General features: G+C 43.3%; 2 protein-coding genes across 2 annotated transcripts; both read right to left on the reverse strand.

The window, feature by feature from the left end:
* Window positions 1–18,251: 18,251 nt before the first annotated feature.
* Window positions 18,252–21,065, reverse strand: LOC101772259 (endo-1,3;1,4-beta-D-glucanase). The gene is made up of 7 exons (XM_004962101.3): window positions 20,827–21,065; window positions 20,656–20,677; window positions 19,989–20,115; window positions 19,313–19,403; window positions 19,126–19,215; window positions 18,919–19,019; window positions 18,252–18,697 (listed from the first exon to the last, which is right to left on the reverse strand). Exons 1-7 carry the CDS (start codon window positions 20,975–20,977, stop codon window positions 18,557–18,559), a joined length of 723 nt encoding a protein of 240 aa, XP_004962158.1. The 5' UTR covers window positions 20,978–21,065; the 3' UTR covers window positions 18,252–18,556.
* Window positions 21,066–21,234: 169 nt separating this feature from the next.
* Window positions 21,235–24,513, reverse strand: LOC101772660 (endo-1,3;1,4-beta-D-glucanase). The gene is made up of 7 exons (XM_004962102.4): window positions 24,121–24,513; window positions 23,991–24,012; window positions 22,923–23,046; window positions 22,177–22,267; window positions 21,988–22,077; window positions 21,799–21,899; window positions 21,235–21,583 (listed from the first exon to the last, which is right to left on the reverse strand). The coding sequence occupies exons 1-7, from the start codon at window positions 24,269–24,271 to the stop codon at window positions 21,443–21,445; spliced, it is 720 nt and encodes a 239-aa protein (XP_004962159.1). The 5' UTR covers window positions 24,272–24,513; the 3' UTR covers window positions 21,235–21,442.
* Between the last annotated feature and the right edge of the window lie 464 nt (window positions 24,514–24,977).

The following is a 24,977-nucleotide window of genomic DNA, read 5'->3' on the forward strand; positions in this document are numbered from 1 at the left end:
CATCACATTCACCAGAACATCTGTCCAGTCTGCACAAGATAATACCTGATAGAATAGCTCACTAGAAGATCATACTGCAATTCCCCAAGATAATCATCAACATATCAAATCACCCATGTATGTCATGCTTCAAGTGTCAACTCAAGCAAACTGCACCAAACTTGAGCAAATCTTACTATTACTAATTGAAAACTCCCTCTCAACCTCCACGTTAATTCTCACGAGAAGTGTTATGAAAAAAGATAAATTCTACAAATTCTCACAAAAATTAGAAACATCTAACTATCAATTCGGTATGCTCTTATCATCATAGCCGTTAGATTTATTATGAAAATAGTCTAAAATAACCCCCTAAATCTAGATATATAAATTACCCACCACTGCCACTATGAAAAATAATCTAGAGTACCTCATAATCTTCATCTAAATTATCCGCATATGTCATTATTTTAAGTTATTTCTATATGTAGAAAATAAATTAAAAATAACCCTCTAAATTGTATCTCAATCACACACTTCTATCGTTATTAAAATATATATATAAAAATGTATAGCTGCTAATTTTTTAAGTAACATAATCTAAAGTAATTTCTAAATCAGAATCTAAATTACCTACATGTGTCATTAAAAAGAAAGTACACCAATATGTGATTCTAAATTATATGTTTCTATCATTATTAATGTAGATAATACTAACTTAAGGTATATATGCATGATGTGTCACTAGGTCACCACATGGACCATGTATAAATGTATGCTTCCATTGAGAAGCGATGTGAATATCGAGATTTAGGGGAAGCTCCAATCACCTAACTCTGGAGAACAAGTGAACCAAACTCCTCTCAAAGTTGTGTACACTAAGGGGGTGTTTGGAAGACAGGGGCTAAATTTTAGCCCTTGTCACATCGTATGTTTGGACACTAATTAGGAGTATTAAACGTAGTTTAATTACAAAACTAATTGCACAACTCCTAGGCTAAATCGTGAGACGAATCTATTAAGCCTAATTAGTCCATGATTTGACAATGTGGTGCTACAGTAACCATTTGCTAATGATGGATTAATTAGGCTTAATAGATTCGTCTCGTGATTTAGCCTAGGGGTTCTGCTATTAGTTTTGTAATTAGCTCATGTTTAATCCTCCTAATTAGCATCCGAACATCCGACGTGACAGGGCTAAAGTTTAGCCCTTGGTATCCAAACATCCCCTAAGATCTTACTACTGCAATTTTGCCGAAAAAACCCTCGGTTTGCCAAACATCCAAAAAGTAACTTCATTTCAGCACTCTTTCATGATGTATTGGTTAAAATGAAGTCCACATGGGGAAGTTAAGATCTGCACATTGTCATGTAGAGCCATTTATTTATCCCCTTTCAGTTGCAGCTTTTATCCACACTGTTATGAAGAGCATAGCTTTTTTGAGCATGTACATCACAGACTTTGTTTCTCCAACAATGATCTTCATATATATGCCCATCTGGGTAGTGCAAGGCAACTATTCCAGCGATTTCAAGGACCATTTGAGGAAGAGAATCTTAAATTGCATTTTGAAATAATAATACAACTCATGCAAGAAGTGCAATCGAGATGCAGAAAGGTTACCCTCTCTTATTTTGGAAAGAGAGACCTTTTACTGAATGATTTATTCGCCATATGTAATGCAACATATTTACAACTCTCTAGTTCATTTATAGTGGAGGATGGGTAACTCTTGCTAAGCATTTGCTAATTTTGTATGACTCTCTTGCAAGAATAGGTTATCGTAGGTGAAGTACTCATTGCATACTCCGTTCAAATTGTATTAAGTTTTTGTAGCTGTAGCTTAAGTGTTTCTGTGTGCTATATGTGCATTCAGTTCATATGCTGTAATTAATATAATGATACTGGATATTTGCACCTTGGAGTAGTTTTTTCACCCAGGAATCTGAAATATTCTTCACACTTTTGTGTAGTACCTTTGTTTTTTTTTCTTTTTTAGTTTGCTACTCTTATATATGGTACAGCAGCCACATAGTTCCCATGTAATTGCACTTTCACAAGCATGCCGAACAGCTTATCCGGGGCTATTTTGATGTATGTGATTGTTGATTTTATATCTCTTTTTGTGGAAATTAGCAATTCATTTACCCTCCTTTCTGTTATTGCTTATTACCTGTACCCAAACCCAGAATCCAAGAGTCACCTTTGTGTCTGTATCTAATCTGTAACAGGCCATTTGATCTTTGTGATGCGTAAGTGTGATCTTGGATGCAGTTACACTTGGCAAAGGCCTAATAGTACCAGGGTTCTCAAGAAAGTGGGTTGCTCGCTGTGAAATCATCATTGTTCCATTGATCCAACTACACCTGCTTCAAAATAAAATTCCAGGTTACCATGGCCATGTCGAATGTTTGCAGGCAGCAACTTACCATGACCTTCTACATCAAGTAACCATTCTAGGTGAAAGGATCAAGTATCTTCATAAAGGTAGTGGATATTTGGCCGTGGACTGCATGGCAAAGTTCATTCTTAATACTTTATGTTGTTCTAGTTTTAGATGTCGATAGACACTATGAGTATCTTCCACTCAGTTAGGGTCCATTTGTTTGAGCATTTGCTTTTAAATTGATTGACTGTTGAATAAATAAGACATATACTACATGTAATACTCTTCATATAGCATCCCACATAAGCCAGCAAAACCACATCTGGGCCTACTTTTGACTTCTAACACCTATACAGCTGTTGCTTCTCCGAAGCCAATTTCAAAAGCTGTTTGTTTTTTTTCACTTTAGCAAAAACTAAAACAAGCAGGGCCTTTGGTCTATTTATATATTTATTACACGTGCTGAAAGCCCTGCTGCCTCAGGCACTTGAGTCGGGCTGAAATCACATTTGCTTTGACCTGATGCTTGTTTTTAGTCAAGCAAGTAGTGTGTGAATGCTTCCACGACGGAGCCAACAAATTGGCTTTTTTTTAGAGATGAAAGCCACAAAGTCTGGCTTTACAAATAAATCCAAGCTTTCTGGATAATGTAACCAATTTATTTAGGTTATAAATGAAGCCTGGATGTCCTTACGCCTGGTTGTCAGTGAGTTCAAATCTGATTTATTTGATATGTAAATTTCTACTACCTTGTAACTACGTCTTTATTGATAGATTAAAATCTCCATCTACCTAGCACTGCGTGAAAATGCATTGTAGGTACATGTAAGTCCTAGGATAGGCCAGCCCCGGTTATGTTGGTGCATGTTACCTTTTTATGCAAACAAAGGCTAAAATACTTGTAACAGTCTTTAATAAAACCATTTACAGATGTGGTTAATATTTGTAATGGGCATTTGCCCGTTACCTATGTGGTCATAGGTGGAGCTCCCCATACGGGCAGCTGCCCTAGCTAAAAATTTGAGCGAGCTCCGCCGCGGTATTTGGTAAACACTTGTAATGGGCATTATCGCCATTACATGTTTTCATAATGTGTAACTGGCACTTTCTATGACAGTTACATTTCTTCTAGCTCCATTATTAGAGCTCGCCAGCTGCTGCTCGCAGGCAGACACTGTTGCTTCTCACTACTATAGCAGCCCGCGGCTAGCAATTTAGGCAATTTTCGCCAGATTTGTGTGATTGAAGTTGGATTCCACCTTGGCACCCCTAAAGGTTTGTGATGTAGCACTGGCCCGACCTTCCGATAGGTATAGATAAACTTGATTTGATGGAGACTCGACATTGACGATCCGGCTTCAAATCAAACATGATTCAAACCCTACAACCGCTACACCACTCCTCCGTTGGTTATCAGCCAAGCACAACTTGATTGACCTCGCCGAAAAGGCTTTCCCTGCAAGCGAATCGAAGAACACAAGTAAGAGAACAGTAAACACGCAATCTGAAATTGCAAATATGGATGAAGCAAAGATCAATATGGGGTTCAAGCTCTCGATTCGAACGGACTAGTCGTCACAGGTGAGGAGAACAAGAACATGGGCCCTGGATCACTGTAAACGGATTTGGCATCACAGTTACAATGAATCAATCTCAGTTTCTCGATGGAAAATAAGAACCAAACAAAACCCGCGTTCTAAAGGGAGCGGCTACTGAGTTTTATACCCAAAGGGGCGTCCTAGGGTTGAGGGCGACCAGGGGGGAGGCGCCCACAACATGGGCTTAAGGCCCGACACGATACAAGGTCAAGTTGGTCCAAACAGGTGATGTAGCACCTTGTCATGGTCACACAGAATAATCCACGAACCTTCTGGAGCTAGTACTAGGACCAAAAGAACGGCGGTGGCATCCCCTTTCCAACGCATTAAGGAACACCTCGTTTCGATGTTGTATGAGGGACATATGGCCGAAACCGTGCAAGGGTGTCGGCTGAATCCGAACTGAACGCGATGACCGAGTTGGTGACGACTTGTGACTTGGGGAAGACCATGACTCGTGTGTGTCCAGCAAGGTGATGTCCCCATCAGTTTGCCTCTATGGATCCTCATGTTTTATGGCCCTTTTCCTCCCTTTTCTCCTATCCACCCTCCTCCTCTTGCTCCTAATTGAGAAAAGTTGAATTTTGCCATTTCCTCTCATTTTTTGGTCTAAGGAGATGCCATGCATGTTAGATTTGGTTATAGGCTTACCCGATCTACCATAAATCTCGTGTTTTAATACCACGTGTATTATTTAATCATTAATGATTAGAGATTTTTAATTATGTAAATGGCGTATAGAAGTTGGATATACCTTGAGTCTTGTCGTTGTGCAGACTTTATGATGGAGGTTAAGTATTTCATTGATGCCGTGGAGGTGTATATGATTGCTCAAGAGGCACAAACAATTTATTGTCTGTGCCAAGATTGTCATAATCAAAAGAATTTCCGGTAATCTGGAAATATTTTCTCTAATTTGATAATGCATGGATTCAGAGACAAATATACATGCTAGAACAAGCACGGCAAGGACAGCTATAACAAAGAGGAAGATGAGCCATAACAAAGGAAAAGATGAGGCTGAAGGCAAGGGTGAAGGGGAGGGTGGGTTTGAGGATGACAATGGAGATCAAGAAACCCCACCTATGAAGGATGATCTCATGATGAGGATATAGTAGATTTCAATAATGGTGATGTTAGGGAACACATGGAGTAATGTGAGCCAGGTGGTGATGGATGTAGAGTTGCAAGGTGTGTACACCATTGTTGAGTTAAAGAAACTCAAGTAGTTTATGGAAGATTCCAAGAAATCCCTTTATGTCGACTGCCTATCTTGCAACATAAAGCTTTTGCAACCGAAGGCAATCCATGGTTGGGTAGATAGAAGTTTTAAAGCATTGTTGCTTCTACTAAACAAAATATTACTGGAGGTTGAATGAGATTGCCAAGTTCGTGTATGAGGCAAAGAAGATCATTTGTCCTTTGGGACTGGAAGTACAAAAATGCATGCCTATAAGGAGAGTTGTGTCATTCTGGGGAGAATATGCAAGCATGATAATTTCCTTGAATGTAGGCTCTCCCGATATAAACGTAGAAAAGGTGGTGGCGATGGCAATGATAGGGAATACACCCGGTGGCGAATCCAGGGGTTGGGGGGTTGCAGCCCCCCTTACAGGCCGCATCCTCCATTTGAGCAAGGGGAGCTAGGGGAAGAGAAAGGTGAGAGGAAAAGAAGAAGAAGAAGAAGAAGAGAGAGAGAGAGGAGGCATGGGAGAGGAAGAAGAAGAAGAGGTCAGACCCCTTTGGAGTTGTCTCTTGGGTCCGCCCTTGATTACACCAATAATAAGAGTAAAGGCAAGAAGAGTAATAAAGAGGCTCCTAAGAGGGTGGCATGGTATTTTATTCAATTTCCCATCTAGAATGTGTGTTTCCCACCAAAAAGGAGGCCTAATTATTGTGTTGGCATAGGGAGGGTTGCTAGGAAAACGAACCAATGATATGTCACCCGGCAGATGCCGCTAAATGTGGAAACTTCCACCCCCACTATAATAGGTTTGCTATGAGCACATATGGCATGAATCCATTTGGTAATTAGAGTTTCATGCATATCACATTGCATGTTGTGTTGTCAATCTACAACCTTCCACCACGCCTTTTAAGAAACAAAAATACATGATGTTGTCGATCCTAATATTAGGTCATCCCTAGTAACTATGCAATAAATACGTGCACCTCAAGCAATTGGTTGATGATCTAAAGTTTTTGCTATGGAGGGGTGTTGCCAAGGTTTGGGATGTGTTCAAGTGACAACACTTCACACCATGAATGACATCCCGGCACATTGCAACTTGTCATGGAAGAGCAAAAGAAAGGGTCAACCTTGCCCTCATTGCTTATAGGATGATCTCATGATGAGGATACACTAGGTTCCAAGAATGTGAGGCAGATGGTGATGGATGCAGATTTCCATGATGTGCACACCATTGCTGAGTTACAGAAACTCAAATAGTTGATGGAAGATTCCAAGAAACCCCTTTATGCTGATTGTATGAAGTTCTCATGCCTATCTTGGGACATAAAGCTTTTTGCAACTGAAGGCAACCCATGGTTGGACGGATAGCAGTTTCAAAGCATTATCGCTTCTGCTGAAGAAAATACTACTAGAAGGGGAACGAGATTGTCAAGTCTGTGTATGAGGCAAAGAAGATCATTTGTACTTTTGGACTAGAATTAGAAAAAATGAACGCCTGTAAGGAAAGTTGTGTCATTCCAGGGAGAATTTGCCTTCTCTCTCGGTGCAAGTGTAGAAAAGATGGTGGCAATGACAGGGATGATGGGGATTGGACCAATAAGAGCAAAGGCAACAAAAAAAAGTAATAAAGAGGCTCCTAAGAGGGTGGCATGGTTTATTTCTTGTATTTTCCCAGCTGAAACTCATGTTTGCATAAGGAGGGTTGCCAGGAAAAGGAATCAATGATATGTCAATGTCACTAAATGTGGAAACTTGCACGCCCACTATAGTAGGTTTGCTATGAGCACAGATGGCATGAATCCATTTAGTAATCAAAGTTTCACATACCGTCTTGCCTGTTGTATTGTCAATCTACAACCTTCCACCCTGGCTTTGTAAGAAATGAAAATATACATGATGCTATTGTCAATCCTAATATTAGGTCCCAAGCAACCTTGCAATAAAATTGATGTGCACCTCAAGAAATTGGTAGATGATCTAAAGTTATTACTCTAGAGAGGTGTTGCCAAGGTTTGGGATGTGTTCAAGTGAAAACACTTCACCTTGCAGAGTTGCAGGCCATCTTGTTCACCACCATCAATGACATCCTGGCACATTGCAACTTGTCAGGGCATAGCAAAACAAAGGGTCATCCGCACCCTCATTGCTTGTAGGATGATCTCATGACGAGGATATATACAGGGATAGCTTCAACTTTAGCGTTAATTTTAGGTTCTTGTTAAACCAGCCAATCATGTCCGTTAGGGTTTCCTTAGCGCTATTCACGGCAAAGACATCATTGTGCATGTGCCTCATGCTCCATCCATGTAATGACAACTAGGGTGCTTGATCTTCCATCAAGAGTCAAGTGAGGATAACTCTCGATTTAGTGGAGTAACAATACACTTGATCTGGCTTGCTTGTGATCAGAGCAAGATCCGAATTCTTTTAAAACCCCTTAATGAAAATATAGGAGAAAATGTTATATGACATATGTGATTGCTTTGTAATGCATATTGCCTCATTAAAATCCATGTATGAGAAAAAAACCTTGATTGAAAAAACTCATTAGGAAAAGAATGCAATATTCATAATCAGAAGATTATATATAGGTTATATCAAGGATTTACTCCTCCTCATATTATTTGCTTTGAGTTGTCTCATACCTATTCCAAAAATATTATTTTGAAATAATGATGTTGGTAAAGACTTTGTGAATAAATTAGCAGGATTATCACATGATTTAGTTTGCAAGATTTCTATTTCCCCATTTTTCTATAATTCGTGAGGATAGAATAATTTAGGAGCAATGTGTTTTGTGATATTGCTCTTTATATAACATGCATCCATTCATGCTATACAAGCATAATTATCTTCATAGATAATTGTAGGATATGTGATTGAACCTACATCACATGATTGTTGTATGTGATAGATCATTCTACGAAGCCATACACACTCACATGAAGCTTCATATAATGCGATTATTTCAGAATGATTTGTGGATGTGGCTACAAGAGTCTGTTTTGATGACTTCCATGATATAGCCGTTCCACCATGTAAAAATACAAAGCCTATTTGAGATCTAGCATTATGGAGATCTGATAAGTAGCAAGCATCTATATATCCAATTATAGTTTTATCTTGTCAAATTTATAGAATAAACCAAGATCTATTCTTCCTTGGAGATATCTGAAGATATTCTTAACTCCTGCCCCAATGATGTTTTGTTGGAGCTGCGTTATATCTAGCTAGTAAGTTTACTGCAAATGCAATATTGGGCCTTGTGCAATTCGTAATATACATTAGCGCTCCAATGGCACTTAGATATGGAACTTCTAGTCCCAATAACTCTTCATCTTCATCCTTTGGTCTAAATTGATCAAGAGATGGAACGACTGTAAAATAGGAAATGTTAAACCTCCGTAGAGGCCACACCTTTGTTTATATAGGTGATAAAAGCCATCATCGTGTCATTTATAGATGAGATCTGGCGGCCAGCCTTGAGTTGTTGTTATCTACAACTAACCCAAGATTACACGCTCAAATATCCTAGGAAATACAATAAACAACTCAACAATTCTAGGTTGGCTACCCGATAAAGATTACAACTGATTCATAGGGAAATATCTCTAATATCTCTAATACTTCCCCTCAATCATAACTTATTGAAGTTTAGATTGTGTCTAAATCCTTCAAGTTGACGAACTACCAATGGCTTAGTAAACCCATCCGCAACCTGATCAGTAGTAGACACAAGACGAATCTGCAATAAACCTTGCGCAACCCTTTCTTTGACAAAGTAAAAATCAACTACAATATATTTTGTTCGAGCATGAAAAATAGAGTTTGCAGACATATATGTAGCACCAATATTATCACACCAAAGCCGAGCTGCTGGTGGGCTTTTAATCCCTAGCTCAGTCAACAATGTTTGTACCCACATGATTTTTGCAGTTGCATTGGCCATAGATTTATATTCTGCCTCAGTGCTTGAGCGTGAAACAATGGCTTGCTTTCGTGCACTCCATGAAATAAGATCAGAGCTAAGAAACATAGCAAAACCTCAAATTCTGCAATTTAACACTAAGATGATGTCGTCCATACATCTATGGGGCCACCAGAAGGTTTGGACAGTTCTAGATACAGGCTTGTACACCGAAACATGTCAGATATGGAGACTACGGTGCAGGATAGCGTAGTCTACGTGGAGGACAAGAACTAGTCAAGGATTAGGAAACTACTCGTAGAAATTAGAGTAGGACTCTCTAGTCGAATCTGACTAGTATTCTTGTAAACAACCGACCTATAACCCTACCCTCCCCCCCCCCCCGCCCGCAATATAAGGTGAGGAAGGGACACCCTCCAAACAAGTCCAATCAATACAATATAACCAACACACAGGACGTAGGGTATTACGAGGCATAAGCGGCCCGAACCTATCTAAATTGTGTGTTCGAGTTCACCTTCGAGTTCCTGATCTCAGCGAGCCCCACACATAAAACACTGCCTTGGGTTCCCCCTCGGTAGATTGCTGGGTCTAAACACCGACAGACAAGAATACCACACTCTAGACGCTTGTTTTAAACCATACAAGGTTTTGTCCAACTTACATACATAATCTGGCCAGTTCTTATCAACATACCCAGGTGGTTGCCTCATGAACACTTCTTCCTCAAGAATACCATGAAAAAATGCATTCTGCACATCTAGCTGAGGAAGGCTCTAGCCATTTGATACTGCAATAGACAACACAAGCCTAATGGTGGCAGCTTTAACTACATGACTGAATGTGTCCTCATAGTCAATTCCATATCTCTGTTTGAATCCCTTTGCAACAAGACATGCCTTGTACCTGTCAACTGAGCCATCTGCTTTTCTTTTCACTTTATAAACCCATTTACAATCAATGATTTTATTGTTATGTGTTGGTAGTACTAAGTGCCAAGTCTTGTTCTTAATAAGAGCTCCATATTCAATATCCATGGCAGATTTCCAGTTTTTATTTTGAAGTGCCTCATTTAGACATGTTGGTTCTTCATGAATAGAAACAAGACATCCATATCCATACCTTATTGTTCCTTCTGTGTAGCCCTTGGGCTTGCGAATCCCTGACAGTGCACGCGTGCGTGGTTGAGGTTGTTCCTTTGGAGCAGGCGCAGGAGTCACAAGGGAACAGAAGACTCTATTGCTGTCACTGGTACTTCTGTGGAGGCTGATGGAGTAGGTGATCCGATGGTGTTGGTGGCCAGCGCAAAAGATCCCATGCCTGGCACGACTGGCGTGTCCGTGCGCGCAGGTGCGTCTGAGGAGGACAGACTAGACGGGCTTGTGGGTCCCATCGAATCTAGTCGTCGGGGTGTGGCGATCGCGGGTTGGCTCCGCATGGTTGAAGCCGGCATGCGCAGCTCCTGTCCCCCACCGTGGTAGCCTCTAGTGGGTTCGACCACACTGAGGTTGGAGGAGGCAATCCCGAGGAGGATTCACCAAGGATCACGACAGCAGGTGCAGGTAGCTCATCTTCACTTCCTGCGCCACTCCCTTCCTGCATAAAATCACCAGGAACACCTTCTTCTAGAGCTGAATTTTCTCAAATTTCATCAGGGAGTGAAATCAAATCAAGTGAATCATTAGCCATATCAGATGCATGTATAGTTGTACCCCTGAAAAGAGTAGATGGATTAAGGAGATGGGAAGGAAGAAGTTGGACTTCAACTTGTAATCTTTTGCTAGCATTCTCATGGAGCATGGAAAAGGGGAACACCGATTCATCAAAAGTGTACATCACGGGAGATGTAAACACGTCCAGTGGATATGTCGAGGCATTTAAAACATTTATGAAGATTGCTATAGCCTAAGAAGGTACACCATTTTGAGTGAAAAGTGAGCTTATGATGATTATAGGGATGAAGATGTGGCCAGTATGCGCAGCCAAACACACGAAGCATAGAGTAATCCGGTTTCTCTTGAAAGAGACGCTTGAGAGGGGTACTGAACTAGATGACCTTGCTAGGTGTGCGATTAATTAAATAGGTGGTGGCAAGAAAAGCTTCGCCCCAAAATATTAAGGGCATTAATGCAATAGATAGGAGCGTTAAGCCAACTTCAACTATATAGTATTGTTTTTGTTCCGCTGCCCCATTCTGTTGCTGGGCATGCGGACAAGAAACAAGATGAGCAAAGCCAACTTGTTGAAAAAAAGAATTGAGTTTCTCATATTCACCTCCCCAATCAATTTGCATAGCAATAATTTTATGATCAAAGCATTGCTCAACAAGAGTCTAAAATTCATGAAATATTTGAAAAACTTCAGATTTGTGCGTAAGATAAATCCAAGTGAATTTGCTATAGTCATCGATAAAACTCACATTATATTTCTTTCTCCCAACAGAATCAGGAGCAGGACCCCGTACATCAGAAAATATCAAATCTAATGGGAATTTAGAGTCGCTGATAGAATGGGGGTATGGGAGTTGATGACTCTTTGCTTGTTGACAATCATCACACAAACTCTTTATTGACTTATTTAGAACATGGAAGCTTATTCTCACTAATAACTCTTTGAACAATAGGAAAAGCTATATGACCCAATCTACTATGCCACCTAGACACGGTCGGTTTGACCACACTCAATGCTTCCTTGTGCAACGCAGGGAGAGGATAGAGACCTCCCTTACACTTTCCTCCCAAAATGATTCTCCTTATTGCCTGATCCTTGATTAAGAAAAAATTAGGGTGAAATTCAAGAAAGGTTTGGTTATCGGAAGCAAGGCCGCCTTTTAGAAAGAGCCGCTAAATTAAATTCGCGATGAATAGAAACTAGATTTTTCTTGGCTAGGGAAACATGAAGGATGTTATTTAGATGCAAATTTTGATTTGGGGTACGAACAATAGCATGACCAATATGGTTAATTTTCATACCTGCACCACTCGCACTGCGAATCAGGTCGTTGTCGTGGTACTTGTCATGGACGGTCATCTTGTCAAGCTCGCTGGTGATGTGGTCAGTGGCGCCCGTGTTAGTGTACCAGTTGGTGTCAATGCCATAGGAGTGAGTTGCAGCACTAACGTTCCTCTCATCCGGAATGAAATCAGGTTCAAAACGATGCCAACAATTAACAGCACTATGTCCTTCCTTGAAGCATACCTAGCATCTACCATTGTACCTTGGTTTCTTGCTAGGGTTGGAGTTGCCTTTGCGCACTGTTATTTTTGCCACGTCCTCCTCGGCCACCACTGCCCCGGCCACAGCCAGAGCCTCCATGGACGCCACCTCCTCTGCTGAAGCCACCACGACCTCTAGCTACGGAGTTCACCGAGGACTGAGAGCCTCCTTTGCCAAAGATCAAGGCAGCCCTCAAAGCTCAACAGCTGCACCATCAAATCACTGACGGAGATGGGTTCCACCCGTGCTAGGACAACATACACGAGCTGGTTGTACTCCATGTCGAGCCCCATCAGGATGTACGAGGTGAGCTCTTCTTCACCGAGAGGTTTCCCAGCCGCCTCCATCTCATCTGCTAATATCTTCATCTTGTTGCAGTACTCGGTGACGGTCATGTTCCCCTTCTTGGTGGTGGCTAGCGTGATGTGGGTATTCACCGCTCGCGCCCGTGTCGTGGAGAAGAAGATCACCTCCACGGTTGACCACAGCTCCACTGCGTTCTTGGCTATGCCGACCTACATTAGGACGCCGCGGGAGATGGTGGTCAGCATGTATCGTAGAACCTGCTAATCAAGTGCAACCCATCTTGCGTACTCGGGGTTTGGCATGGCCATCGTCTTGTCTCCTTTCTTCTCATCGACCGTCGCCGGTGGAGCACGGTCAATGCCATCAAGGAACCCCTTAAGCTGGGCGCCTCGAATAGCAGGAAGCACTTGCATCTTCCATAGCCCAAGATTGTTCTTGGCTAGCTTCTCAGAGATTGGATAGTTGAGCAGAGGAGCAGCGAAGATGTTGCTGGAGCTCGCCATTCTAATCTAGATGTGTATGTTGAGGTAGGCTCTGAAGCATTGAACCTCAATAGAGGCCGCACCTTTATTTACATAGGAGATAACTGTTGTAGGTATGCCCTAGAGGCAATCATAGAGATGATGATATTCCATTTGTATCCATGATTTATATTGTGTTCCTTGAATATCCATTAAAGGCTACTTGAATTGATTTGCAATTATGTGAATTGTGTGTGAAACTCTTTTACTTGTATGGTTATTCTAAAGTTGTCCCTAGTCGGAGTTCACGTGAGGACACACATGAATATTAGACTAGCGCATGTATTAGTTGATGACTATGTTTCACAAGTCATGGGCATGGAGATGTTGAACTAATAATGTGGGCACATGTGGAGACATGTGCTAGGACTGACCCAACACGAGAAGTAGTTCTCTCTTTACACAACATATACGCTTTGTCCTTAGACTTGAGATTGTCGCATGTATCCAAGATGTGGATCGACCTACTTAGGGGCTATCAAACGCTACGTCATAACAGGGTAGTTATAAAGGTAGCTTTCGGGTTTGTCAAGAAGCATGCTATGAGACATGGTCAATCAAGATGGGATTTGCCCCTCTCTGATTGAGAGTGATATCTCTGGGCCCCTCGAGTGATCGGATCCGAAAATGCATGGCCATGCTACGTACGGTTAAGAGTTAACCTACAAAGGGATTCCAAATCACAGGATCGAGAAAGAGCGGTCGGCTTGAAGCTAGACCAAATATCGTGAGGCAAAAGGAATAGCATGTATATAATGTTGTGATGGTTCGTCTGATATGATCTTCGTGTGCGTATAGGAGTTGGCACGTCTTGCTAGAGGCTGCTACCGACTATTGGGCCGAGTAGGAGTACTCGGGCCATGTCTATACGTATCCGAACCCATAGGGTCACACACTTAAGGGGCTGGAAGCCCAATTCGGATGTGATCCGAGTTGGATTAGGTTTAGAAGTACTAATGGGCCTCGGACCCAGAGGCCCGTTAGTAACCTCTATAAATAGAGGGGTGGGGGCGCCCTAGGGTTTACACCTTTTGGCGAAACACATCTGCCGCACCTCCCACGCCCTTGCCTGTTGCAACTCACGGATCTAGTAGTCCGGCTTGCGACGCTTCTTCCCTGCACGTGTGGATACCTTGGAGGTGTTGCGCCTGCAGCACTTGGACGAGCCGCCGACGAGCCGCCGACGAGCCACCGACGAGCCGCGGCACGAGGGCGATCTTGTTGCACGTGGACGAGCTGCTGAGGAGCTGCTGGACGTCAACGTGATCGACTACGTACGACTTCGCTGCATCGACACGAATCTACATCTTCCGCACCAGTGCGTCGAGTGGTAATCCCGTGATCCTTATACGGCAGTTTTCCTGGTTTACGCGGTAGAAATTTTGATTTGCGCTAGTGTAGCCTACCTCGTATCCCTACAATAACAGCTATCACCGTGGCGTTTACATATGAGATTCGGCAGCCAGCCTTGAGTTGTTACAACAAACTCCAGGCCGGCTACCACATAAATATTACAACTGATTCACAGGGAAATAACTCTAGTATCTCTAACAATGACCATAGGTGTTTTGGATGTGGCATGCACCTTCGTCTCCTCCTTTGCCTGGTCCTGAAGCCCACTTGGCCGGCTCATACCCAGCAAGACGTTCTCGCTCGAGGCGCGCGCCGCGGGGCAAAGCGTCGCCGTCTGCACCAACCTGCTCCTCACCTTCGTCATGGCGCAGGCGTTCCTCTCCATGCTCTGACGGCTAAAGCACACCATCTTCACATTCTTTGTCGTCTGGATCCTCATCATGTCGCTCTTTGTGCTTTTCTTCCTCCCGGAGAACAAGAACGTGCCCATCGAGGAGATGGCTGAGAGGGTGTGGAGGCAGCACTGGTTCTGGAAGTGCTTCATGGACGATGGCAACCACCTCGCTGCCAACCTGAACAGCACTGCCAATAACTAATGGCGTCCTTTCTAGCATTTTCCACTATAATCAACATGCAGCAAGTGATCTTCTCGTGGTTTTGCAACCAGTGGCGTTATTCAGGCATGTAGACATCTAGGATATGTTTGGTAGAGCTCCATCTGATTTTGATTCTCTATGAGAGTTGATTCTCTGAGAGAAGGTTGAACGTGATTCTCTTTGATTATCTAGCATAAACTCTTACAATCAGGATGGATAATCACTTCACAGAATCAGGAGAAGCTACTTTTTCCAGCTCTCAGCCTCTTAGTTCATTTCAGAGAATCATTTCACGGAATCAACAGAGAATTACTTCTCTCTGAAAAACTGTTTTGGTAGAGCTCCTACTGAATTCAGCAGAGAATCAGCTCTGGAAGCTCTGCTAGTAGTTGATCACATCGAATGTCCTCATTTATGTTGGTGCAATGACACCTTTGAATTGGGAGGTGCAAACTTGGACCTATACAGATTGAAGATGCATTTGTTTACCAATCACAAATGATCCCAGCAGAAGTGCCACACGCATATATCTGGAATGGGAAAATATATAGCAAATTGTAGATAATGAACACCAAACTCAACTAATAGTTTGGCGTGGCTTCATGCGAAATAGCTCCGACTCCTGCTGCACTTGTGCGCTACTGTTTTGCCCTGCAGCAGTGAAAAAAGGGTACCGGCTCCACTCGTTTTTTGCCCAGGGACAGGAGGAGCCGGAGGAGCTGGGTTGGAATGGATCCCGCCGCTCCGTCACAGTGGTGCACGTGCTGGAGCCGGAGCTGGTAGGAGTCGCGCCAAACGCGCTCTAGTAGAAGTAGTAGACGCGGGTAGAGTGCTAAAATACCCAGCACACATGTACAAGCTCAACTGAAGTCAAGGTTGCACGTCCAAGATGGGAGACCATTATTCTCCGCTGAAATAGCTCTATTAAACAATACGTTGGTTGAGTAGAACTAAAGATTTTGCAAAACCACCCCATCACACAGACTCAAAAATCACAGCTCAAAAGTATATTCACGTACAGAATCAATATAATGCCTTTCTTGTTAAGTGTTAACCAATGTTACAAAATCATTTTCATCTTGTCACTTGCATCGAGGCATCTTGTCACTTGTCACAGTTCAAAAGTATGTTCAACGTACAGAATCCATATAATGCAAATCTTGTTAAGTGTTAACCAATGTTACAAAATCAATATCCCCTACTGATTTATATTAAATCAATATCGTCTTGTCACTTGCACTAGACATGCTGCCTACAATCCTACCCCAGCTCCCTATCATCTTTGCTCCCCGCCGTTCAGCCGTGCGCTTGCCTCCTCGTCCGAGTCACAGCGTACTCAAACGCGATGCCGAGCTCCTGCAAGTCCCACGGGTATATGGTTTCGTCGGGGAGCGCCGCCCTCTCCATCTCGACCACCTCCTGGCGACACTTCTCCCGAGCCTTGTCGACCGGTTTGGCCAACGAGCGCTTGGTCGGCGGCGGCGTGGCACTCTGGACGAGCGGGCGCTGCTGCTTCTTCATCGCTGGTTCCGTGCTCTGCTGCGCCGCCTCCGATACGCGCTTCACTGGCGACGTATTCCTCCTCTTCGCTGTTAGTACCTCCATCGGCGCAACCGATCGTGCTCCGGCAGCCGAGAAACGCGCGCCGTCATTGGATTTGGAGCCGGGGGCCGCGCCGCGGGACAAGAGCACGGCCTTCCTGTGCAGGACGCGGATGGCGTCGAGCTCCGCCCTCATCCGCTCCTGGAGTCGCTGCTGCCCCAGCGCAGGGATGACGGACGCCTTGCCGTCGAAGCCGTCGCCATAGTGCTTGTGCGTGAGCGCAGAGGACACCACGGCGCCGACGCGGGGGACCGGACCCCTGGCCATCGCGCCGCAAGCCTCGGGCTCGCCCCGACGCCGGTCGAGAGACGTGCGCGCGCCGGCGGTGTCGCCGAAGTCGAGACAGAGAGCGGTGGGAGGAGCCAGGCTGCACATGGTTTGCTGCACCAGAAGCGAGCGAGCACGGCGAGACCTTGCCCGTTGAAGCCGATCGCCGGAGGGAGGGAGAGGAAGGTGGGGCGACGGATGGATCGGATGGGTAGGAGGTAGGAGACGGTGGCTATTTATCGCGCCGACGAGTGATTCCGACTCGAAGTCAGGGTGAGATGGCGGCGGCAGGACGCGGTTGGCTGCTGCTCCGATCGGATCGAGGCCATGTCCATTCATCGGAAAGGCTTTCGGACTCCGAGCAAGCCACGGAAAATTAACCGGCCACGCAACTTCACAGACTTGGTTACGTAGATGCAGCGACGCAAAACACGCTAATGCAGATCGGGTACTGCATCGTGCAGATTCGAAGTGATTAATGGTGGTAAACTGGCGAAACTAACATCAATGAAGTTACCATTTTGTTTTTCAACCGGACAACGCAAAACAGAGCATTGCTTAGCAGAGCAGAGCCCTGTGCCGCTGTGCCATGGCAAATCGCCAAATCCGGTTGGTCGCAAAAAAAAATCAAAAAAAATCGCCAAATCCGGTGCGGGTGAGAATAATTTCAGGAAGTTTTTTGTAGCTCTAGCCGTAGTCGTTTTCGTTCACGTAATAGCATCGATTCACCATCTTAGCGAGCCTAGCGTCGTGTAAAGGCTGTAGTTCTCTTCTTGTTTCAGAGCATGAAAGACGAAGTGAGACTTCGAATCAACTGATAGTGCCGACTTTAAACAGATATCCCAGAAAAGTAGTGTTTGCTTGTTAGATGGAAGGCTGCAACTTCAGAATGCAGTCCAGGTTCTCCTCAGCACTCTTCACAGTCGTTTGCTGCACCAGGGAAAATCTTTACAAAGTGATCGAGCAGTACACCAGAAGGTCAAAGCCAACTCAAATCAAAGCTCCAGCGCGACAGAAATGGGAATCAGGTGGATCCTGGTTTTTGGGTCAGTCATAAAAAACTTCGAATTCGTCTTAAATTTATAAGTCGAGGCTGAGGGTAACTTCAATGGCAACGCAAACTAAAGCGTGGTTAAACTTTTGCCGAGAGCTCACGATGCATTGTGCTTTGCTCTGTGCCACGGAGCAGCACTTCAGTTCTGCAAGTCCATCTCTGACAGCAACTCTAATAGCTTGACAGTTATGCACAGCTTCTCCGAGGGACTAAAGGTTGAGCATTGAGTCCTCAACTCAGCCACACCCCAGATTAATTTTCTTTCTGAAACTCTCAGACTAATTTTTACCATAAGTTCAGTATATTTTACTTCACATCCATGGAAACAAGTATACACTGAGAAATATAGAGCCCATTTGTTACAGATACGTATACTTGTAATAATTGCTAGTTCTATTGCGTTCACAATCTGCTGCTATAAGTATACGTGACGAGAAATCAGCATGAGTCACCAAATAACTGAAGATGGAGGACCTGAATTGCAGATAACCAAGAATACTTGCAACAGTGAGTAGAGTAGCAAGGGCTTATAGAATTTAAAGCTGTGACTTCAGAGTTCATTTCAGGTTCTTGTTAAACCAGTCGATTGTGTCCCCTAGTGCTTCCTCAGCACTCTTCACGGCAGCCGGATCATCATGGTTGTATCTCACGCTCCACCCATGCGCCACACCAGGGAAAATCTTCACAAAGTGAGCAACCTGTTGACCATAAAAGCAAAAGCAATTCAGGATCAAAAGTTTACAGAAGCAATAATACCAGCTAGAAAAGAATCAAACGCATGGCTGAAATGATTTGGAAGGAGCCCAGGATGCTAGCGCATATACACGAGTGGCATGGTTTAGCACTAGAATAATTTAATTTTGGCTGATTCTGTAAATGGTCTAGCTTGTCAATTAAGCTGCTGAAGGTGAGTACTTACTCGTGAGTTTGCTAAAAGGACCTGCTCGAATTGCTTGACTAATTCTGGTGGAGCAGTATGGTCAAACTCGGCTCCAAGTATCGAAATTGGGCACTTGACCTCTGATGTTAAATAGCAAGTAATATAGTTAGTTTTTGAGTCATATGCAATAGAATTATAGAGAAGTGTTAAAGAGTATCTCCAAAATTAAAGAGAAAGAAGATTGACCTTTGATATCATCAACGGCAATAGGCCCAGGGTGCAATACTACAGCAGCATGGATTTCATGAGCTTTTGCCAACTCCACAACAACAACTCCTGAATGTGAGAGAAAGCAAAATGCTCAGCAGGCAAAACTTTAAAATTTTAAGTTCACAACTAAATAAGCACCGTACAAACAAAAGATGGTACTTACCGCCCCAGCAGTAGCCTGCAGCCCCAACAGAAGACACTCCCTTCTCCTTGAGAGCAGCAATAACAGGTTTTGCCTCTTCAAACCCTTTTTTCTAGCAAAAGATACATATTTTTGTTATGACTTTGTTCCAGAAATAATTTAAACAAAAAAAGAGATGCGAAAAAACCACTGCACAATAATTCCTACCCAATTCATATTGTGCTTGAAGAGATGTGTAGATATATCATGTTAACCATTGTAACCAAGATTCATATATATATATGTTGCATGTGTGCGCGCCTACTTAAATCTAAAAACTTCCAAAGCATGCTAGAAATTAGAATCAGTGAAGTTTAGCACCCAATTGATTTTGAACTTGATGGGAATTTTTCATATTTCTCACTTAACAGTGAGGGCATGCAATTAAGAAAACTTTAGTCAATAAGAGGCATCCTAAGCAGATTATTGTGACTGTGCAGTAACAGACAGAACCAAACTACCCCGTACTGTGCATGTTATTGGGAAGTCATCAGTTATTGTATTGCCATTCTTTGCTACCTTTTTCACTCTTTTTTCTTATTATTATCTCAACTTGGTTTCTCACTTGCATAGAAACCAAATACTTCTGCTAGGGAAAAAATGAAAAGGGTGTCCCCTAATATTTACAGATTCACAAAATGGCCAGGGGAAAACAAACCGGAGAATGTGACTTTATCCACACAGGTAGAGGCCTCTCAGCGTTCTCAGGTGTGTAAGGATCTCCATGTAGGAAATCTGGTACCACAACAAAGTAACCAGACAAAGCAACCTTGTCGGCTATCTTCCTTCATGAGATAAGTGATTCGATTACTCGAGAAGCAATTATCGATTACTATCAAGGTCCATTTATCACTGAAACTTATTAGTGCATAGAAAAAACTTGGAAGTACTGCAGACTTTAGAACTACACTTTAAAGAGGCCATAGGACATTATGTAACTTTAGTGACCAGATTAAGAACCAGGTTCAAGTTTAGCACAGTAACAAACTGCGTGGCATCCAGTCCCCAGTCTGTGAAAACATTCAGATGAAAATCATTTATCCAAAGTGCACGGATTGTATAAATGGTTAATTCACAAAGTAGAGAATGAGGAATATCCGATTATCCGAATATGTAGTAGTCACAGTGATGATTTTCCACAGACAAGTAGTAGAACACGGTGAAAGACCACCCAAAGACACATATTGTAGAAAATCAGAGTAAAACTATTTGCAACTAACCTAGCAATTTTACAGATCTCCAGAGGCACGGACCTTTGCAAAAATCACAGATATAACGAACATAAAAACAAAAGGTCAACCGTCAGTTGGCACAGAAATTCATACCTCAGATTCGGTGATTGGAACCCTGCAAAAGGAGAAGCGCTGTCATTTGCAACTCGTTCCTATCCCGACCAAAAGAATCGGAGGCCATAGAGCAGGAGATCGATTGATTTTGAAGTGGGGGATCAGAGAGGAGCAGTTGCCCATCATCTCAAAAAACAGAGGAGCAATTACCGAAGATATCAGAGATGAGGATGACGGCTGCCTTGGACTCGTCGGAGCCGGCGACGTAGGCCTTGAGCCCGCCGAAGCTGTCGACGACCTTGCCCTCCCCGCCGGTGGGGTTCAGCGCCGGAGGGTTGTCGCAGCACTGCGAACCTGCCATGATGCTGAGCCGAGGCTGGCGTGCGTGGAATGGAAGCGACAAGATCACAAGACGGCCGTAGTGGAAGCCAGTGTAAATGGAAATGGAGACAGCGAGAGGTGGGACTTGGGACTTGGGAGAGACAGCCAGAGCCAGACAACGACATGATTGACCAGCTGGCCTGTTATTCATTTCGCGCGAGTACGTGACAACTGACAAGAGACGTTTGATCTCGCGCATGAAATATATTTTTGAACACAATTCAGAAAAACAGTCAGTGTTATGGACGCATATCGCCGTCGTGATTTACCTCGTTTTATTACGGATTCAGCACAACCAGTCTACAGCGAATGTGTACGGGCATAAAGACTGAGACTTCCAATTATCCGACGGCGCAAGCCCTAAAACAACAGATAAGCCCACAATGCTCGAACAATGAGCGCACTGGGATGTGCTTTATTACAAGGCGGGATGGAACTGCAGAGTTCATTTCAGGTTCTTGTTAAACCAATCGATCATGTCCGCCAGGGCTTCCTCAGCACTTTTCACGGCAGCTGCATCATCGTGGCTGTACCGCACGCTCCATCCATGAGACACACCAGGGAAAACCTTGACAAAGTGACCAACCTGTAGAGAACATAAGGTGAAAACCAATTCAAGATCAGAAGCTCCAATGAATTATAACGCATATCAGCATCTAGAGAAGAATCAATGAAAATTAATGACGAATGTGTCCAGCATGATTTGCACAAATGACACGTTTGGCACTAGAATAATTATAATTTGGCTGATTTCTGTAACTCAAGCAAATGCGGATTAAGTTGCTTAAAATGAGAACTTACCCCTGATTTCGCAGAAAGGACCTGCTCGAATTGCTTGACTAATTCTGGTGGGGACATTTTGTCAACCTCAGCTCCCAGTATAGAAATAGGGCACTTGACCTCTGATGAAGTATCACAGAGTTAACAAATGAACCATTTGCAATAGAACAATGTTTGTGCATCTCCAGAATTCAAAGAAAGAATCTTGACCTTTCATATCATCAACGCTAACAAACGAAGGGTGCAACAGTACAGCAGCCTGGATCTCCTGAGCTTTTGACAACTCCACAACAACCTTCGCTGAATGTGAGGGAAGAAAGAAAAAGCTCAGTGGGCCAAAACTTCAGATGTCAATATGACTATTACAGAACCACATGAGCATTGAAAAATGCTACTTACCACCCCAGCAATAACCTGCAGCTCCAATAGCAGACACTCCCTGCTCCTTTAGAGCAGCAATAACTGGTTTTGCATCTTCAAACCCTTTTTCCTAGCAAAGAAATACCTTCTTTGTTGATGAAATTTGTGCAGCAAAAGAAAGAAAGGAAAGAAACCAATATGTAACAGTTCCAATCCAATACATGCTTTTGCAAGAAATAGGGTAAGAGAAAATAAGGATACGACATTACAGAGCTGATTAGACATACTGACATAGCCTTCCTAACTAGTGTAATATAACTTGTGTCCTATACTCCTATCATCATATAAATATACGAAATAGTCAGTCAACCTACAGATTTTGAACCAGAGATGAAAATCTCATAGCACCAGAAAGAATGTATTGTCAATTTGTCATTGAAAAGTTACTAAGCATGTAGGCAATCTTAGTTTTAGTCACCATTTATATGAAAAGAGGCATCCTCGGCACTCTATTGGTAGGCAATAACATTAGAGACAGCAATTTCAAGGTTCCAAGAGAGCTTCACTCATAAAAAATTGGAGAGAGAATCGCTGTCATTAGAAAGTCATCTTATATATCATGACATAAAGATATTTACTCTTACGGGTTAGAAACATTCTCTAATTACCTATTACTTTCTTCATTATCATCTTAATTTGATTTCTCATTTGAATCAGCATAAATAGAAACAAGGTACACAAAATATTTGCAGAAATAGTTCAGAAAAGGGGCTGGGGCAACAAACCGGAGCATGCGACTTTAGCCACTCATGTATGGGCTTCTCATTCTCAGGTATGTAAGCATCCCCATGAAAGAAATCTGGCACCACAACAAAGTATCCTGATAAAGCAACCTTGTCGGCTATCTTCCTTCATGAGATAAGGTAAACATTACTATCAGATATTTGTTTATAAGTGATGCTCAATGATTATATCAACTTTGATAGTATTTAAGAGGTCACAACCAGAGGCCACCATTGAACTTTAGTACTGGCATTTGGAAACAACTTTAAAATACCCAACACAGTAACAGCACGCATGGTCGTCCAGTCCCAAAGTTTGTGAATCACATTCCAATGATCCATTTGTCAAAATTCACAGGAAAATGCACATATATAATACTCCCTCCAGTCAACTTTAAATGGTATTTTCAAAAACGAATTTAGCTTTCTTGCAGTTCTTTTTTTTTCTTTTTGCAGTCCAAAACATCATATAATGATGACCGAGGTAGCTTACCAGTAGGCTTATATAAGCAAGCTGTTTACTACTCCCTCCGTTTCAAATTGCACGTCGTTTTAGCTTTTCTAGATACATAGTGTTTGCTATATATTAAAAGCCAAAACGACTTCCAAATTAGGAGTAGTAGAGAACTAGGTATAGGTACGGTTTCTATGATTTACAGGACCTTTCTCCATATCGTTTTTTTCCTAAAAGGTTTTTTGTTGAAAAGGATTTCTCCATCTCGTGGCCACGAATTTCCACACCGAACCAGCAGGAGATGGTGACTTGAGGACCCACTGCCATAAACCTGAATCCTAAATAAATAACGCCAACTTGACCGCAGCACCAAGCAAGAGGATACAACCACTCCAGCACAAAATTTCCACTCTGCAACCACTCCAGCACAAAATTTCCAGTCTTGATATCACATATATCCCCCAAAAAACTCCACCAAGATCCATCTCCACCTATCCTGGTGATTCTACAGAACTATCGATGCACAGAGTTTTGCCCCCAAAAAAATAAGAAGAAGAAAATAATGAGCGCAAAAGGAAACCCAGTATCACTTCATCACTTCTCACAATGATTCATACCTCAGATTCGGCGCTTCGAACCCTGCAAGAGGAGGAGGACCAACACTTGTTACTCGTCACGATCCCAAGCGAAAGATCCGGGGAGCGAGCCGGATTCGACGGGGGGCATGGAAAGGAAGCAATCAAGTACCGAAGACGTCGGCGATGAGGACGACGGCGGCCTTGGAGTCCTCGGCGCCGGCGACGTACGCCTTGAGCCCGCCGAAGCTGTCCACGACCTTCCCCGCCCCGCCGGCCGGGTCCAGCGCCGGCGGGTTCTCGCAGCACTGAGAGCTCGCCATTCCTCTCTCTGTCCTCTCTGTCGGAATATGGTGGTGGGCTGAGGCAAAGATGGGCGCAGCAGAAGGGACGAGACGGGAACAACGGACGGGGGATGGTATAAATGGGGGACACGTAGAGAGAGTGCCGTGATCGCGTGGGTTTTTCCATCGAGGGATGGCGAGCGCTGAGCGGCGATTCGAGATTCCAAATTGCGTGGGGAACGAGCGGAGGGGGCCCGGCCGGCCGGCCGGCCGGCGGGGAGACCGGGAGATGAGAAGGTTCGAGACTGCTGGGGGTTTCGGTCGCGGCGGAAGGGTCCAGTAGGCTAATGATGGCCTATCGTACCCGAGGTCAGGGGTCTACGGGAGGACGTGGCCGGGTCCTACGCCAATGGAGGAGGGGGCGGAAGGGTCTAGCTGTTTGGATAAGTTTGAATGAGATGGATATTGTCATATTTATTCTTAGATCTGGTTTGGTTCCTTGATTTATTTTTAAGCACCCATCACATCGAATGTTTAGATACTAATTAGGAGTATTAAACGTAGACTATTTACAAAACCTATGGAGGCTAAACGGTGAGACGAATCTATTAAGCCTAATTAGTCCATGATTTGAAAATATGTTGCTACAGTAAATATTTGTTAATGATGGATTAATTAGGCTTAATAGATTCGTCTCGTCGTTTAGCCTCCACTTATGTAATGGGTTTTGTAAATAGTCTACGTT

The sequence above is a fragment of the Setaria italica genome, chromosome III (genome assembly GCF_000263155.2).
Source record: "Setaria italica strain Yugu1 chromosome III, Setaria_italica_v2.0, whole genome shotgun sequence".
Classification (NCBI taxonomy): domain Eukaryota; kingdom Viridiplantae; phylum Streptophyta; class Magnoliopsida; order Poales; family Poaceae; genus Setaria; species Setaria italica.

Bases quoted from the DNA above. Each gene is read 5' to 3' on its own strand.
- LOC101772259 (XM_004962101.3), bottom strand. From the start codon at position 20,977: ATGGCAGGTTCGCAGTGCTGCGACAACCCTCCGGCGCTGAACCCCACC. The intron at 20,678-20,826 runs GTAATTGCTCCT...CTCCTTTTGCAG, and splicing joins CCTCATCTCTGATATCTTCG to GGTTCCAATCACCGAATCTG. The intron at 18,698-18,918 runs GTAAGTACTCAC...TATGGTCAACAG, and splicing joins TCCTTTTAGCAAACTCACGA to GTTGCTCACTTTGTGAAGAT.
- LOC101772660 (XM_004962102.4), bottom strand. From the start codon at position 24,271: ATGGCGAGCTCTCAGTGCTGCGAGAACCCGCCGGCGCTGGACCCGGCC. The intron at 21,900-21,987 runs GTCAAGATTCTT...ATACTTCATCAG, and splicing joins TAGCGTTGATGATATGAAAG to AGGTCAAGTGCCCTATTTCT. The intron at 21,584-21,798 runs GTAAGTTCTCAT...TGTTCTCTACAG, and splicing joins TCCTTTCTGCGAAATCAGGG to GTTGGTCACTTTGTCAAGGT.